The following is a 15,001-nucleotide window of genomic DNA, read 5'->3' on the forward strand; positions in this document are numbered from 1 at the left end:
ATGTTCATACAAAATCTCCAAATTATATAAACAATGCACAGCGGAAAGCGGCTAACCAACACAATGATGAACGGGAGAGAGAGAGAGAGAGAGAGAGAGAGAGAGAGAGAGTAAGGAGGGGAAAGGGCGAGGGGAGAGCTGCATTTAAATAATAAGGACTTTTAGATTTTCACGTCGACAAAGTGGACTGCTACGTGTGACGTCCTTTAAAAGGACGTCACACGTAGCAGTCCATTATGTCGATGTGCAAATCTAAAAGTCCCTAGTTTCAAGGGAAACATTTAGGCCCGAATTCACAAAGGAGGTTTGTCGACAAACCAAGGTTTATGTGCGTCATATGACGCGTTTCGACGCGTTTTTAACCAAACCTCCTTTGAGAATTCGGGCCTTAAAATCTGTGGATACCAAATACCTTGATAAAATTCCTGGCAACTGAAATATTCATATTTTAAGGTACAAGGATACATGCTATAAAATAAGAACAGTAGGTCCATGTAAATTTCCATGCATAAATATTAATGTTACAGATAGAGGCATTAAAATTGTTTTGTGATGCTATATGAAGGGCAATTCTTTCCAGGGGACATTTAATCTTTACAGTCAAGTTTGAAATTAATAATTTTACTATAATACTACTCCATAATGCAAGTTGAGTTACATAATTATGTTTATACATCGTGTGAACCTGTTTGCTTTTGACAAGGACTTGAGGTCAAGCTTTGCTAATGACGATCCCTTTTTTCTCTTTATTTTTACGATTTTATGTGACCATGTCAAACATTCAATTATTAATGATGATGATGTATAAGGAAAATAAATGAACATCAATCTATCAATGGTTTGCTATACATGGGGCGCCATAGGAAAATGATCTATATGGGGATAGATATTTCCCCTTTCCCCTTCAAACCTCTAGCAAAAAATTGTCAAAAACATTCAGATTTTTGTCTTCTTTCCTTTAATAATGTTAACATCTAAGAGTGCATATTATTCTTATTATACATATCCTTATCTATCGCCAAAGCGCACTCAAATGTTGTCCGAATACCACCCCCCCCCCCTCCCCACCCGCACGCAGGACGCAGTGACTGCTCTGGCTACAGCTCTGTACTAAAAAGATTAGGATAAACAACGCCACTTATCGGTCTTAGTTTCTAAAAATAATACCACAATATTTACATTACAACGTTTGTCCAAAGTCAAGATACCTTTTTGTTTGTATGTTTCCTTTACTATTATCATGTACAGAATTTGTTATTTATCTTTCATTTACTATTGTCATATAAAGAGCTTGATGGAATATACTACATCTGTTTGAGAACCGAAATCCGATGAAAATCTTAAATCATCTTATCAATTGTTGTGGAGGCTTATTAAAAGCTTATTAACTGTTTATTGAAAAACGGATGATGCCCTAAACAGATAACCTAAATATCTTCAAGATAAGGGATAAAAGGAGTATAAATTTCCTTAAAAATCGCATCTTTTAAAATCATAGTTTGAGTTTCAGTCAGCATAGACAGACCTCGATCATAGTAAGTCATTTCTCCGATAATTTCAGTCGTTTCAATGGTTTGTGATTTAATTTGTAGACATGTTTAGAGCTGTTCTTGCTGCAATGAAAATTTTCTTCTCATTACACGAGGTTGTATGACATAAGCATGGTATTTTGTCTTCCTTTCAAATTTGCTAATATCTTTCTACTGCTATCTAAGGCTTCGAGTATAGTTATATTAAATTTTCTTTAGTCTTTGGGGTTTCGTGCAGTGTAAACCTGCTGATAAAAACAAAGAAATCTTTGAGAAAAGAAATCTATTTCACCATCGGAAAGTCTTATAACAAAAAAAAAAGTAATTCATGAAAGGTTGGGCACACGTTGCCGAAAAAACAGATTGCATTTAGATATTGTATCATATACATATTACTCATTTCGTTATTCTCTATGTTCAAATCCGTTTATTTATAACCTGGTTTGCAATTTTTTTTATTTTTTAAGTCGTATCGTAATTTTCTATATTTATTTATATTTTTATTTGTTAAAATGTATATACTTTTTTGTGTTATGAAGGGCCTCAACGAAAACCAGTATTTATTTACTGATTGGGCTACCCTTCTTTTAAAAGATGTGTAATAAATAAATAAATGAATAATTTTTAAAAAATACTTCAGATTTTCTTTCATCCGGGGCTTCACCAGAGGCAAGACGACATGGAGCTGACAACTCAGCTCATTGAAAAAGTAGACGCCTTGACCACCAGCCACATATGCAACCTCTTCCTATCATCACTAGCCTTGCAAATTCGCATTTAATTTTCTTAAGTAAGACCAGTGCCCGCCCCCCCCCCCCCCCCATCACTGCATTACGTGTCCCCTCAATGTTTGGATTCGATCACGTCACACCACTGTCCCAACCCAACGGCAGTAGCAAGGATTTTTTTTTCTTTCTTCCTTTTAAATCTAAAACCAATTTTTTAATAATCATCACGGTTCATGAAGCCGTTACTGGTGACAGTAATCAGTTGCTACCTTAATTATTTATGCTAAGTCATTTTATATATATCATTGTTTTTTATTATAAATTACTATTCACTAGAAGATGCGTGCTTTCACTGTCTGCCTCTTGGCCTGTATGGCCGTCTCAGCTTACGGGATCGCCTCGTACAACACTGCTACAGAGGAGATCCAAAACCGCTATCTCGTTGCTCTCAACGTAAGTATTAAAAATCAAGTCATTTGTCGAAAATACACCGTTGCCCATTAAGCTGGAGTAGTTTTTTCTTACCTATTTTCTTGACATGATTGTGACAATATGGATTTTTCTTATATCTTCTCAGAACTTTATTGGTCGATCTCTATGACTCTTTAGATGGATCAATAAAGCTCTAAGAAGATGTACACTTTATCTACTCAGAATAAATCATACTCTTACAATCACGTCTTGAAAAGAGGCCCCCCCCCCCCCCCCCACTCCGAGAACGGACGGACCGCATGCGTGTTACCAAAATGTCCTTTCGTATCAAAAGAAAAAGGTCGACCCCTATTGACTTTACACACCGGACTTTTGCTGAAAAGGTGGGGGGGGGGGGGTGCTGAAAAAGGCATATGCGTACTCTAAATAACACTGAGTGGGGGGGGGGGGGGGGAGAGGTAACAAAATATCATCCCAAATTTATGGACAAAAGTGTTTAATATTCGAATGAGATACCATAATCCAAAGAACAATATTCTAATATGATCATTAGATATTCAAATTTAACTTCAACCACTACGGTTGCTGCAGTTGCGACTTCTGTGTGACAAGACATTGATCTACCTTTACCGCTTTGAACCCGGGTGAAAAAAGAAAATGGGTAACGGGTGGGAGAAAATGCCTTGAACGCGTAAGCGCCCTATCGTGGAAGCTTGGTTAAAGTCAACAATGCTTTGTATTCAAAATGAAAAATAAAACTCTTTTATAGTGAATAATTATGCTCGACTAGTATCAACATCATCATCATCATAATAATAATCATATAATCAGTATGATAGATTATTTTTTGGAATTTAGCTCTACAATACACCAGTTTACAGTTGTGTGCGCCATTTTAAACAAGGCCAATGACCTAGAGGTCATGTATTTATGCGTAAATTAAGATTGCGCCCATGCAAATTATGATGATATCACTGCCTGCGCGCTGCGTTGTGCGCGCATATCATCATTTGCATGGGCGCAATCTTAATTTACGCATAAATACCAGAGGTCAGAGGTTATTGGCCCCAATTTTGGGGCAATAACCTCTGACCTCTGTCTGCGCATGCGCACTGATACAACTGTAAACTGGTGTATAATCCACTTTTTTTTAAATTGGGGAGTCTTTATGTTCCACTTGTTAAAATATAGCCTAAACAATAAGTAACCTCTCGACCAAATCTAGGCTCTAGGCACATGCAAGGACAAGGTTTATTTTTCGTGTCTTTTACCAACATTGTGGATTAGATGTTGTAGAATAGAGATCTTGACCATTCAAGAGTATACCCACTCCCCCGCAAATACATGAGATAATCTTTTCTTTTCCTTCAATCTTCATTCATTGAGGGTTTATCGATCAGTTGATTCTTACCATCACGGTATTCATCATATCATTTTTTTTCTTCGACACCCAGGACGAGGTCGATGTTGGCCAGATTGCTGATCGTCTTCAGAAGGCTCTGAACACTCGTCGCTTCCATCTTGGCAAGGTTCTCAAGACCTTCACTGCCGTCAGGGCTCTGTCTCTTGAGCTCAGCGAGGAAGCCGTTGACTTCGTAAGTATTCCCACCTCGAGTGCATTCAGGAAAAAATGTCAAGAATTCGCGCACTTTGACAATAACTATTCCTCTCCATCACGATCTTGTTTTTATTTTTAACAGTGGATGCTGCCAACATACTTGGTTGCATGTAGCATGAAATTAATGAAGCAATTTTCGACCGTCACTCAAACCTTTCAAAAGCTTTACATTTTGATACCTGTGACTAAGTCCTACACCTACACATAGGTTTTCATTTTCGTACACTCGTCAATCGTCATCATACTCGTCATCTCTTGTAATCTCATGATTAAGAGAGATGACGAGTTAGAATGAAGTCAGAATGAAGTTAGTCGAAATGCCGGAGTTTTTCGACGTAAAATGGAAAGAAAATCTTAGCACAAACTAAATCAGCCTAAACATGACAGATGTACGTGTTTTTAATGAGAGTTATCTATCATGCACTTTATTTATATAGTTCATATTTTCTGCGACCTATGAGACCAATGATGTTAGTTTCCCGCGCTTAATGAGATTTCAGGAGACTGACAGAATATGGACATGTCGCTCTTGCGGGACTTCTGACAACTTTTCTGAAGGTTCACGTGACTGCTTTATTCTGCCTCGTATAGAGCGTATAGGTTGTCGGCCTCTCCGGCTGCCGGTTTCGTGGATCGTCAATATTTGGGGTTGTAGGTCTCATGAAACCTCAAATCAGTTTTAAAGAAGGCATTTTGTCTTGAAAATGTGTTCATGGTTCTCGTCCTGCACTATACATCTGGATAAACTTGGTACCACTAACGATTTTTATTTTTGTTCGTTCGTAGGTTCGTCGCTTTGATGGCATCGTAACTGTTGAAGAGGATGGTGTTGTCCGCACTCAGGCCGTCGCTTCCTGGGGTCTTGACCGTATCGACCAGAGGAACCTTCCTCTTAATAACAACTATAACTCAAACTGTAAGTCCTCATCTCTTTCCGTTGCCGGTGGGTTCTAAATTTTACACTAACTTCGGGGACCATTGCTCCGGCGACTATTTCTCTGGCGACCATTGCTCCGGCTACCGTTGCTCCACGGCCAAGTTCCTACACTAACCGAATTCCTAACATTTGACACCGGCAATATCTTACCTTAAAACTACATGAAGTTCGAAACAAAACTAAAAACTAACTTCCCTAACACCCCTGTCTTCTTGTGTATAAGGACTTCCTGAAAAACAGGCTTGTGGCTGCCTGAGCAGCCCGGTCCCCCCCCCCCCCCCCCCAACTCAGGGGTCGGAATGACCGCATGCGTGTTGCAAAAATGTCAAAGTCCGGCCCGAGAATTGTAAAAAAAAATAGGTGTGTACTTGCCTTTTCACCCGGAGATTTCTTTAAAAAGGGGGTGTTTTTTTCTTTTTTTCTCTCATCTCTTTGGACTACTGAGAAATTATTCTGAATTTAGGGGGGTACATTTAGCATTTTTCCTGATTTAGGGGGGTCTCCAAGGCAGGAAAAGCCCGCGAAAAGCCCGCGAAAGGGAGGTTCGGAAATGTTGGCAGTCCTCAGATAGGGGGTGCTTTCAAAAAGAGGGAACGAGCATATGCGTACCCTAAATAACACTGAGTGGGGGGGGGGGCGGGCTGAGCAGGTTTTTTATCACCGTATTGAAATAAATAAACAAACGAACAAACAAACCCTGATTGACGAAAAAGTCCGAGCACATTTCGCCGGAGTAATGTTGTATCACCTGGCACTGGCACTGTCTTATGAAGAACTACATCATTGTTCTTACCGTTGCTTTATTTCGTCAAGGATGTAGAGTTAGGGTAATGTTCAGGGTTGCCATAAGGTTTATGTTAGGTTTAGGTTTAAGTTTTGTTTAAAGATTTTCTTTAAATTACTTGAAATTGTTTTATTACTATTATGAACAACATAATTCATGACACAAGATCGCAAGTATATAAATTTTCGAAAAATCAACTTCGGGGCAATTGCGATACCATGTGTCAAGTCCTATGGAAATCATGTTCAGTTTACGTAATACGTCGTTGTCATGTGCCTACATTTCCCTAGGTGACGCTGAAGGCTATTAAAATTGCTTTAGTTTAATTTTGGAAAGTATTAAATACACCATTTTCAACCATTTGTTCTTACAGACGATGGATCTAACGTCAACGTCTACGTCGTCGATACCGGTATTTGGCAAACCCACAACGACTTCGGCCGTCGTGGCGCCGTATTTTACGATGCTGTCGGAGGCAATGTAAGTTTACAAAATTCGCTGTGAATTATCCAATATCCAATTATTCCATTTGCAATGTTTTGATCTACTTTTTATGGAGTCCTAAACATAAGCCTCGCGTTTGAGGGAGGGGGGGGGGCATTTCTATATGATACTGGTAAAAGGTCGAGCATTGATCTTAAAGCGTCATTCCAACATTGTACCTTAAAATAGGGCAATACCAACTTTTATTACCATTTCCTATCTTCCTCATCGTTCGTAGGGCGCTGACTGCAACGGACACGGAACTCACTGCGCCGGTACCGTAGGAGGTATCCAATACGGAGTCGCGAAGAACGCCAACCTGTTCGGTGTTCGTGTTCTCAACTGTCTTGGATCTGGCTCATTCAGCGGAATCGTTGACGGTAAGACAATCTTAAACAAAGACATTCCAATCTAGTCAAATCAATGGAATCGAATCGAATTGAATGGAATTAAATGAAATTGCATTGGCAGGATTGGATCGTCATCAATTATTCAGGAAAATAGTAAGGTTATGTTTATGATGATGGTAAGGATCGAGGAGAAGGAGAAGGAGGAGGAGGAGGAGGAAGACAGTGACGGTAGTGATGATTTTAATGACAATCTAATTGTATCTATCCGTTCTACCAGGTATGAACTACGTCGCCCTCTACGGCAGCAAACCAGCGGTTGTATCCATGTCTCTCGGAGGTGGAGCATCCTCCCTCATCGACAACGCTGTCAGGAGCCTCTTCAACAGGGGATTCTTTGTCTCCGTGGCCGCTGGAAACAGCAACGACAACTCCTGCAACTACTCCCCAGCTCGTTCCGGCTACGTGAGTATTTGGCCTTTCCCATATGCCACAGCCACGCTAGCGAGACTGACAGGAGATCGACTGTAGATCACACCAAAATTGATCACACGGCCAAAAAAAAAAGATTTTGAATCAGTCTAGAGTCGGTTTGATGACTTAGGTATCACACTTAATAATACGACAATAGACCGAACAAACTGTACATTACAATGAATTGACAATAAATTAGTCGGTTTGGAATCGGTCTGGAAGTCGGTGTTGCAGTGTGACTGTGGTATTGATTGCAGGAGAATTATTGTAAAGTGAGATGTCATTCGAAGTATTAGAATATTATTTCTCAGTTGTTAAACTGACATTGAATCACTGTTTGACATACTATTAATGACAAAATAATATGTTAATGATAGAATGTTCCAACGACAACTACTTCCGGGTTAATTCCATACACTGACTGAATTCCTACCTTTAACCTCGGATCTCAGTAGACGGAATCCTAACTTGACCCTAACCCTTACCATGACCTCAAACATTCCATCACAACACTAAATCCAACTGTAGATCGTTCATTTGACGGAAATGTTGCAAGAGCAAAATGTTAGAACACCCCAAATATTAATGAATATTCAAATATTCATTAGTATATTCAGAATCACACAACGAAACTCATTTTTCCGTTTTCAGGCCATGACTGTCGGTGCCACCGACAACAGGGACGCTCGTGCTTCCTTCTCTTGCTACGGCTCCTGCGTCAATATATGGGCTCCTGGTGTAGACATCACCTCCGCCTGGATCCGATCCGACAGTGCTACCAACACCATCAGCGGTACCTCCATGGCCTGTCCACACGTCTCAGGTAGGTCTATTCACAACGTGGTTTACAGTAACAGTATCGGATCTAGGGCAGGGGGGGGGGGCATGGGAGGAAGAAAAGAAAAGCATGGTCTCATTACCTCTTTTTTTTCTGTCAAAGAATTTATACACACAACGGCATATCAAAAACTTGATGACGATATTTTCTTTTGGGAGTGGGTGTCACCCATCAATAGAACTAGAACGATAAGTCAAGAGTAGTCCTTGACGTACCATTTGAGAATTACATTTTGGAAGTACTTTCCTCCACCCGGGCCTCCACCACTAAATATTAGGGACAAATAGGCATGATTTCCTATGAGGAATGTGGCACCATTCGGGTATTCACTAGATATCAAACAGATATTATTCATCACCGGAGTTGACTTTACTTTTACGATCGACAATTCTTATAGGTCTTTCTTCATCGGCTCTAGTTTACCAAATAATCCGCTATTTTCAGATATTATCCCGAAGCTCGAAATTGCGTCTTTACCAGGCCGATATGCTCATCACAAACTAGCTCGGACGGGCGCAAATTAGCCCGTTATTTCCCAAATAGCGGGATATTTGAGAAACAAGACCAACATTTCTGGGATATTTTCTCGACCAAATAGCCCGCTCATTGCAACTGCGGGCTGATGAAAACGCAATTTAGCTGGCTTATTTGAGATTGGGCTAGTTAAAATAGCGGGCTATTTTGCAACTTCGGTCTGATGAGGACAGCTATAGGTCTCAATCCGATTTCGCTGCGTGCCAGACTTGTATATTATGTACGCACAATAGTGGTCTTTCGACCTAGTCCGCTACGTGTCAGCAAATTATGTCATACTGGGCCAGACTTGTATATTATGTACGCACAATAGTGGTCTTTCGACCTAGTCCGCTACGTGTCAGCGAATTATGTCATACTGGACATGGAAACTGCCAAAAAGTAATATTTCTTCGAATCTTACCACCGTTTCTTTCGCTTTTCTTCTGCAGGTGTCGCCGCCCTGATGCTCCAGAACAACCCCAACACTGACCCAGGCACCCTCGGAAATGCCATGCTGAGCAACGCTACACCAGGACTGGTCACCGACATCGGTTTCCTCTCACCAAATCAACTCCTCTTCACCGTCTAAATGTTATACATTACGACTTTTTGTGATGAGTGCAATACATGAACTAGAATAAAATGAATACAATTGTGATTATGTAACTCAGAATATTAGAGGTAAATGCATTTCTTTGTACTCGTATTGCTTGCAGTCGTATATTCATGTACGTGGACTATGGTTGAACGTTAGTCCCATGCAAAGACAGATTAATAATTAGTCCCCTGATTTATGGAAGACCAATCGTCGAGCTCAACAACAAAATGTAATTCTGTAACGAAGACATCATAAGTGAATTTAATGCATTATTATAATGAAATGAAAATGAGAAATTGATTTTATAGTATAGATATATTGACTGCTATGAGAGGCATCGCTGTTTCTAAAGGCTCAAGGGGACGTTACATGCTGATATGACCCCTCGGCGCACCTGGGCGTCCCCGAGAGCCAGTATAGGAAAAGCTATGCTTCAAATATTAAAGCAGTCGATAATATCTTTAATATACTGAATTTACAAACAAATCTACAAAGAATTCTTACTTTTAATTATCCTTTTCTTGAGTAAAGACTGGTTAAAACATCACAGAAAATCTGAGACACTGTAAATCTTCGCTGGAAAGTTACCTGAATGGTACGATCATTCGGGAATTGCAGACAAAAAGCACTGTATGGAATCCGCGCTCGCACAAAGAAACTTTGTATACGTAAACCAATGGAGATCTCAGCAAAATGTATTTATGCGGACCCGGGGCATGCGGGCATCTTTAAAAAAAAACTAATGACCGGTAGGCGGGCATGGCTAAAATCACGACTCCAATTTCGACCAATCGGATGACTAGATTTATTCAACATACTAAAGAGATGTATATAATGAATTTTAAGTTGTGAAAGCTAGGTTACAGATTGTTGGTAATTGGGATGTACATTGTAAATGTTGACACTTGGCGCTTGATAAATCAGTGAACTAACTCGATTCAATTTTAATTTTAATTCAATTCAATTCAAACAATTTTATTTCCATAGCTCAATGAAAACATGACAAAATGCTTACATGAAACAAATATCAAATAACATCGTCAATATAACATAGAAAACTTTAGCTCTACACCCCCCCCCCCTGTCAACGCCCTCCTTTGTCGGGATTTAAACCTGGACTGCAATTATCACACTTTAAAGAATACCAGTCTGTGTGTTTTAAGAGATTACGGATAGGACGTTTTAATAATACGCCTATGATACCCCGGATGATTCCTTTCAAAGCTGAACGATGGGACGGGCAGAATTGAATGGATAGTTTTCGATCATTAGAGGCAATTGAGAGAGAGAGAGAGAGAGAGCGAGAGAGAGAGGGGGAGAGATAGAGAGACGGACAGACAAAGATGTACTATTGCTAGAACTTGATGTACATGTATGTAAAGAGGAAATGAAAGAGGGGGATAGCATTCATAATCAGAGAGTGGGGTGGAGCGCAAAGTATAAGGAAGGAGACAGAAAATAGAAATGGGGAGAGGTAAAGAATGTTGTGAGTGATTGTAATATACGTCATTTCTACTTGAAAAAACATTATAATTTATCAAAACTGAACTTATGAAATAAAACTTATCATAACTTGAAAACATTTGAATTGACCATTATAACGTATAACTTATGTCTTTGACGCAATTTCAACAATCATTTCTAGTTGTTATAGTGATGATCTTAAAGTTATAGACCAGTTTTGGAAACGCCCCCTCTCCAAAAATTAAATGAAGCTCTTATTACCAATCATGTGAAATAATATGTTTTGACTAATACGTGATGATACAAATTTGCCGGGAAACCGCCTACTAATTGATATATTTGGAAAATTATTATATCTATCTGGACCGGATGGATACCGCGCACGTGTCGCGTAGTCCCATATACATCTGTCTGTGTACAGTGCTTGTAACTTTACCAAGACTGGGCCACATTTCATATCATTTTGATGATTCCAGAACCTTGCAGTACACACCAATACTTATATGCTAGATGATCAACCTTTTCTGATTGATTCCGCAACGTTTCTTTCACAATGCAATCGCATGACCAGAACTGGTCTTTACCTTTAATCCTTTAATATAATGATACTACCCCGAAAAATGAAGTAAAAGGGGAATTTCTCCCCTTATGAAATATCACAAGGGGTTATTTCTCCTCCCCAGACATTTTTAAAATCATCATCAAATTTGTTCAAGTAATGATTTAACCCTGTCGAACCCAAGTACGAAAAAGACAAGAGAAATACACAAGGCATGAAGATGAGACCTTGCTTTTCATGTGTGATCGAAGTTGCTCTAAAGCGAAAAGTTCAAAACTGCAAGATGGAGTATTTTGTCATTTGGTCGCAACAGGACTTTACATAAAGAATGCAATTTTACACTGCAAAATTGCAAGTTATTGTTATTCGGGAGGTGATCGAACTATTGCAGACCCTTGCCCAATCGGTCGCTAAACTTCAACAAATGTAGCTCACCTTGTCAAGAAATCGCCATTCAAATTTGCCACTCTCGACCCAGGTGCAGTAAATGGGTTCCCTTCTTTGCATACTTGGTTCGCCGTATCATTTTTTGTCCTCTTTACCTCTTCAGAGGGACTTTAATATTCCATTTCAAAATACATATAGACTATTTACAAAACAAGTAAAATGAAACATATGAATTATATACAAGATCAAATTAATTTCTTAAAATGATCATTATAACATTTCTATTACTTTCTTAATTTCTTATATTTTTCTTTGTATTTCAAATAATATCTCAATGATTAGAAATATTTTATTAACCTCTTTGGATTGGTTGGTACATTCTATGTAAAAAAAAATTATCTTAAGAGGGTAATATCCTATGAATTGATTTGAAATTCTTTTTTTTTTGATATTATTGTCTCTTATCTTATTAAATTTGAACTGAAATATATCTTTCCAAACAAATGTTTCTGGTAGGCCTTAAATATTTAGCTAAAAATGGAAACCAACTTTCTCTTTTCTTTTCTAACATTGAATTATAGTAACTTTTTGCTTGAATACATTCAGCCTTTATAACATCTAAAGTTTTCTCAATGTTCGCCGTATCATAGTAGCTCGGCTAAAGCCTGAAATAAATATGCGCTATATGAATTGACATATTATGATTATGTTATTTGTTTACATACAAACTTAATACAAGGAGTAAGCAATTATTGTACACATGAATAAGATGGAATTAAGCATTTACTACATTTATTTTGATGTATTTTAAAAATATTTTGATGTATATGTATCAAATTTGTAATTTGAACAAGAAAATGATTTAACACGTAAACAAATCCGAGATTAGAATTTTAAAATATATACAAAAAAGAATGAAGATAAAAAGATACAAGGTAGAAAAGGGTAATCAAAAATCATAATGCATTATTCTTTTATTTATTTTGGTCCTTTAAAGAAGGTAATTCAATCAAAAAATACTGCTAAGAAGTAATGACAATATTGACAATACTCCTGCAAACTGTTATGTTTATCTCAAAGTTGATTTGTGTACGCGTCTCTGAGAACCACATATCCAAGATAACAGTTGAGATATATTTTGTTTAAACAATGAACAAAGATGCTCATTAAAACAGACAATGGTTTGTTTCTAGTTGAATATCATGGTGATCTATATTTTGCAACGTTTTATCTTTTCTCTGAAACTAAAACAATGAGTAAAACAGTATTTATCACAAAGGCTTTCAAGAAATGGACTTAGGACAATCTCTATAATCTATTGCTTTACCTGTATAAAAAAAAAAACGTTCAGATTCTATGATTATTTCATCATAATAATGTCACCATTTCAAAAGGTGAAAACACACAAGGCTCTTGAATCGCTAGAGGTTGCTTTTTCGAAAGTCTTTGCAACCGCCTTTATTCTTTCAAGCCAAGAGTGACCATTCACTTGCCTAGAGAGTACTTACTTCTCAGAGGGTGTGGAACAAAGAGGCTGAGCTCCGGGGGTATCCCCCCCCCCCCCAAAAAAAAAAGAACTGTAAAAAGGGGGAAAGAGAAAGTGATGACGAAAGAGAGGGGATGAAAATGAAAAGGGGGAGGTGATAGGACCAGTCCAACGATACCCCATCAGCCCCTCCCTCTTCTCGGTGACATCATAGGAAGACTGGTGCCCCCCCCCCCCTCGGTTCCAGTGTCTCTTCAATGACTATATAGATCTACGTTACGCCACTAGTAAAGCAATCAGATTTTAACATGCGAGATCTATAATGCAGATGGCCTGCTTCTCCACCCCCCCCCCCCCCCTCGATCCATCATATTGTTTGTACGCATGTCCATCAATGTAATCATTATCAATATAAAAAGGTATCATTAAAGCCCCACCGCACTAGTTTGGCCAGGAGGAATTAGACCTCCCTGCAAGGTCACTGTCAGATTGTTATTTCATCAAATAAGCATTCAATTAACAAAATAAAACGTGGATCATGGGGGACCAACGGTCACCGGTTATGCATTGTTGATTATGTAGAGGGCGTAAGTAGTGCAATGGGGCTTTAAAGTAAAGGTTAAGGTTTTTTTAATGAACTTTTTGTTACTTTGGACTATTGGAAGAGAAATGATCATAAGATAAACGATCCCCGAAAGTAATTGCTCTCCACTTGCCTTCATGTTCGAAATAGGGCAAGAGATAGATTAAATATTTGGTCTACTACCCATTTAGTCTATTGCTCTTTTTGCTTACTCTCCATTATTATGATCTAATAATTATTTAATCATAAATGATGATAATCATCATATTAATATCAGACCTTATGGGTGGTAGACGAAATGGGCATTAGACACACTGGGAATTAGATTAACTGGTTATTCGATTTAATGAACAATAGACCATATACAGTAAATAGTAGACTAATTGGATATTAGAAAAATATGTAAATTATACCAAATGACTAATAGCTAATACATGGTCAATAGACCAAATGAAAAATAGACGAAATAATTATTAGACCATGAGGATAGTAGACGGGCTGGATGTTAACCTTATGGGAATATAGCCTACTAATTGGGTAGCTACATAGTAGACGAACTGGTTGAAGACCCAACGGCAAGTATTAAAATGATATGACAATAAGTGAGTTTAGTCCACCCATCTATCTATGTGACCAGTGCTTGTGATTTTCAGCTTGGTTTAGTCAACACTTTCATTTTGATAATTCAAAAACGTCCCAATATACACATATTCTTTTGTAAGACATAATCAACCTTTCCTAGTTGCTTCCGGTTTCTTTCTCAATAATGAAATCGCATGGCCGGTATTCTCAACTTTACCTTTAAACATATTTGTTATGATGCAAGTCTTGCAACAAAAACCTTAAAGGTACTATGTCCCATTTGCAACCAACGTCAAATTCTGGAGAACTTTGCAGGAGTTATGAATATGTCACGTATGTCCTATCTGTGAAATTGAAATGTTCGCAGTGTCCTATTATTCAAATTATGCAAGGAAACCCGTTTACTTTCTAGACTTCACTGTCAGATATTATTGAGTGACTGTCTACATCAATAAACCACTTCTTGTCATGGCCAAAATTAAACTGATTGAATCTTTGCGCAGCACAAAACGTACGACCATTCAGTACAAGGGTCTGGAAATCAGACTATTACTACAATTATTGCAATCCCTAAACTCGATTTGACAACTAATGTTCGTTATTTTCCCATTAACGACATTTTCAAGCCATTTCGCTTTGAGGGAAGTTCTAAATTA

General features: G+C 38.3%; 1 protein-coding gene across 1 annotated transcript; it reads left to right on the top strand.

Annotated features, from left to right (window-relative positions):
* Nucleotides 1-1,490: 1,490 nt before the first annotated feature.
* Nucleotides 1,491-9,376, top strand: LOC579771 (aqualysin-1). The gene is made up of 9 exons (XM_779867.5): nt 1,491-1,535; nt 2,594-2,710; nt 4,144-4,284; nt 5,094-5,223; nt 6,402-6,508; nt 6,750-6,891; nt 7,139-7,323; nt 7,984-8,155; nt 9,136-9,376. The coding sequence occupies exons 2-9, from the start codon at nt 2,597-2,599 to the stop codon at nt 9,273-9,275; spliced, it is 1,131 nt and encodes a 376-aa protein (XP_784960.4). The 5' UTR covers nt 1,491-1,535; nt 2,594-2,596; the 3' UTR covers nt 9,276-9,376.
* The last annotated feature ends 5,625 nt before the right edge of the window (nt 9,377-15,001 follow it).

Source organism: Strongylocentrotus purpuratus, unplaced genomic scaffold (genome assembly GCF_000002235.5).
Source record: "Strongylocentrotus purpuratus isolate Spur 01 unplaced genomic scaffold, Spur_5.0 spur5_scaffold_15, whole genome shotgun sequence".
NCBI classification, from domain to species: domain Eukaryota; kingdom Metazoa; phylum Echinodermata; class Echinoidea; order Camarodonta; family Strongylocentrotidae; genus Strongylocentrotus; species Strongylocentrotus purpuratus.

Coding starts and splice junctions, on each gene's coding strand:
- LOC579771 (XM_779867.5), top strand. CDS start 2,597: ATGCGTGCTTTCACTGTCTGCCTCTTGGCCTGTATGGCCGTCTCAGCT. Junction 2,711..4,143: donor GCTATCTCGTTGCTCTCAAC/GTAAGTATTAAA, acceptor TTCGACACCCAG/GACGAGGTCGATGTTGGCCA. Junction 6,509..6,749: donor ACGATGCTGTCGGAGGCAAT/GTAAGTTTACAA, acceptor CATCGTTCGTAG/GGCGCTGACTGCAACGGACA.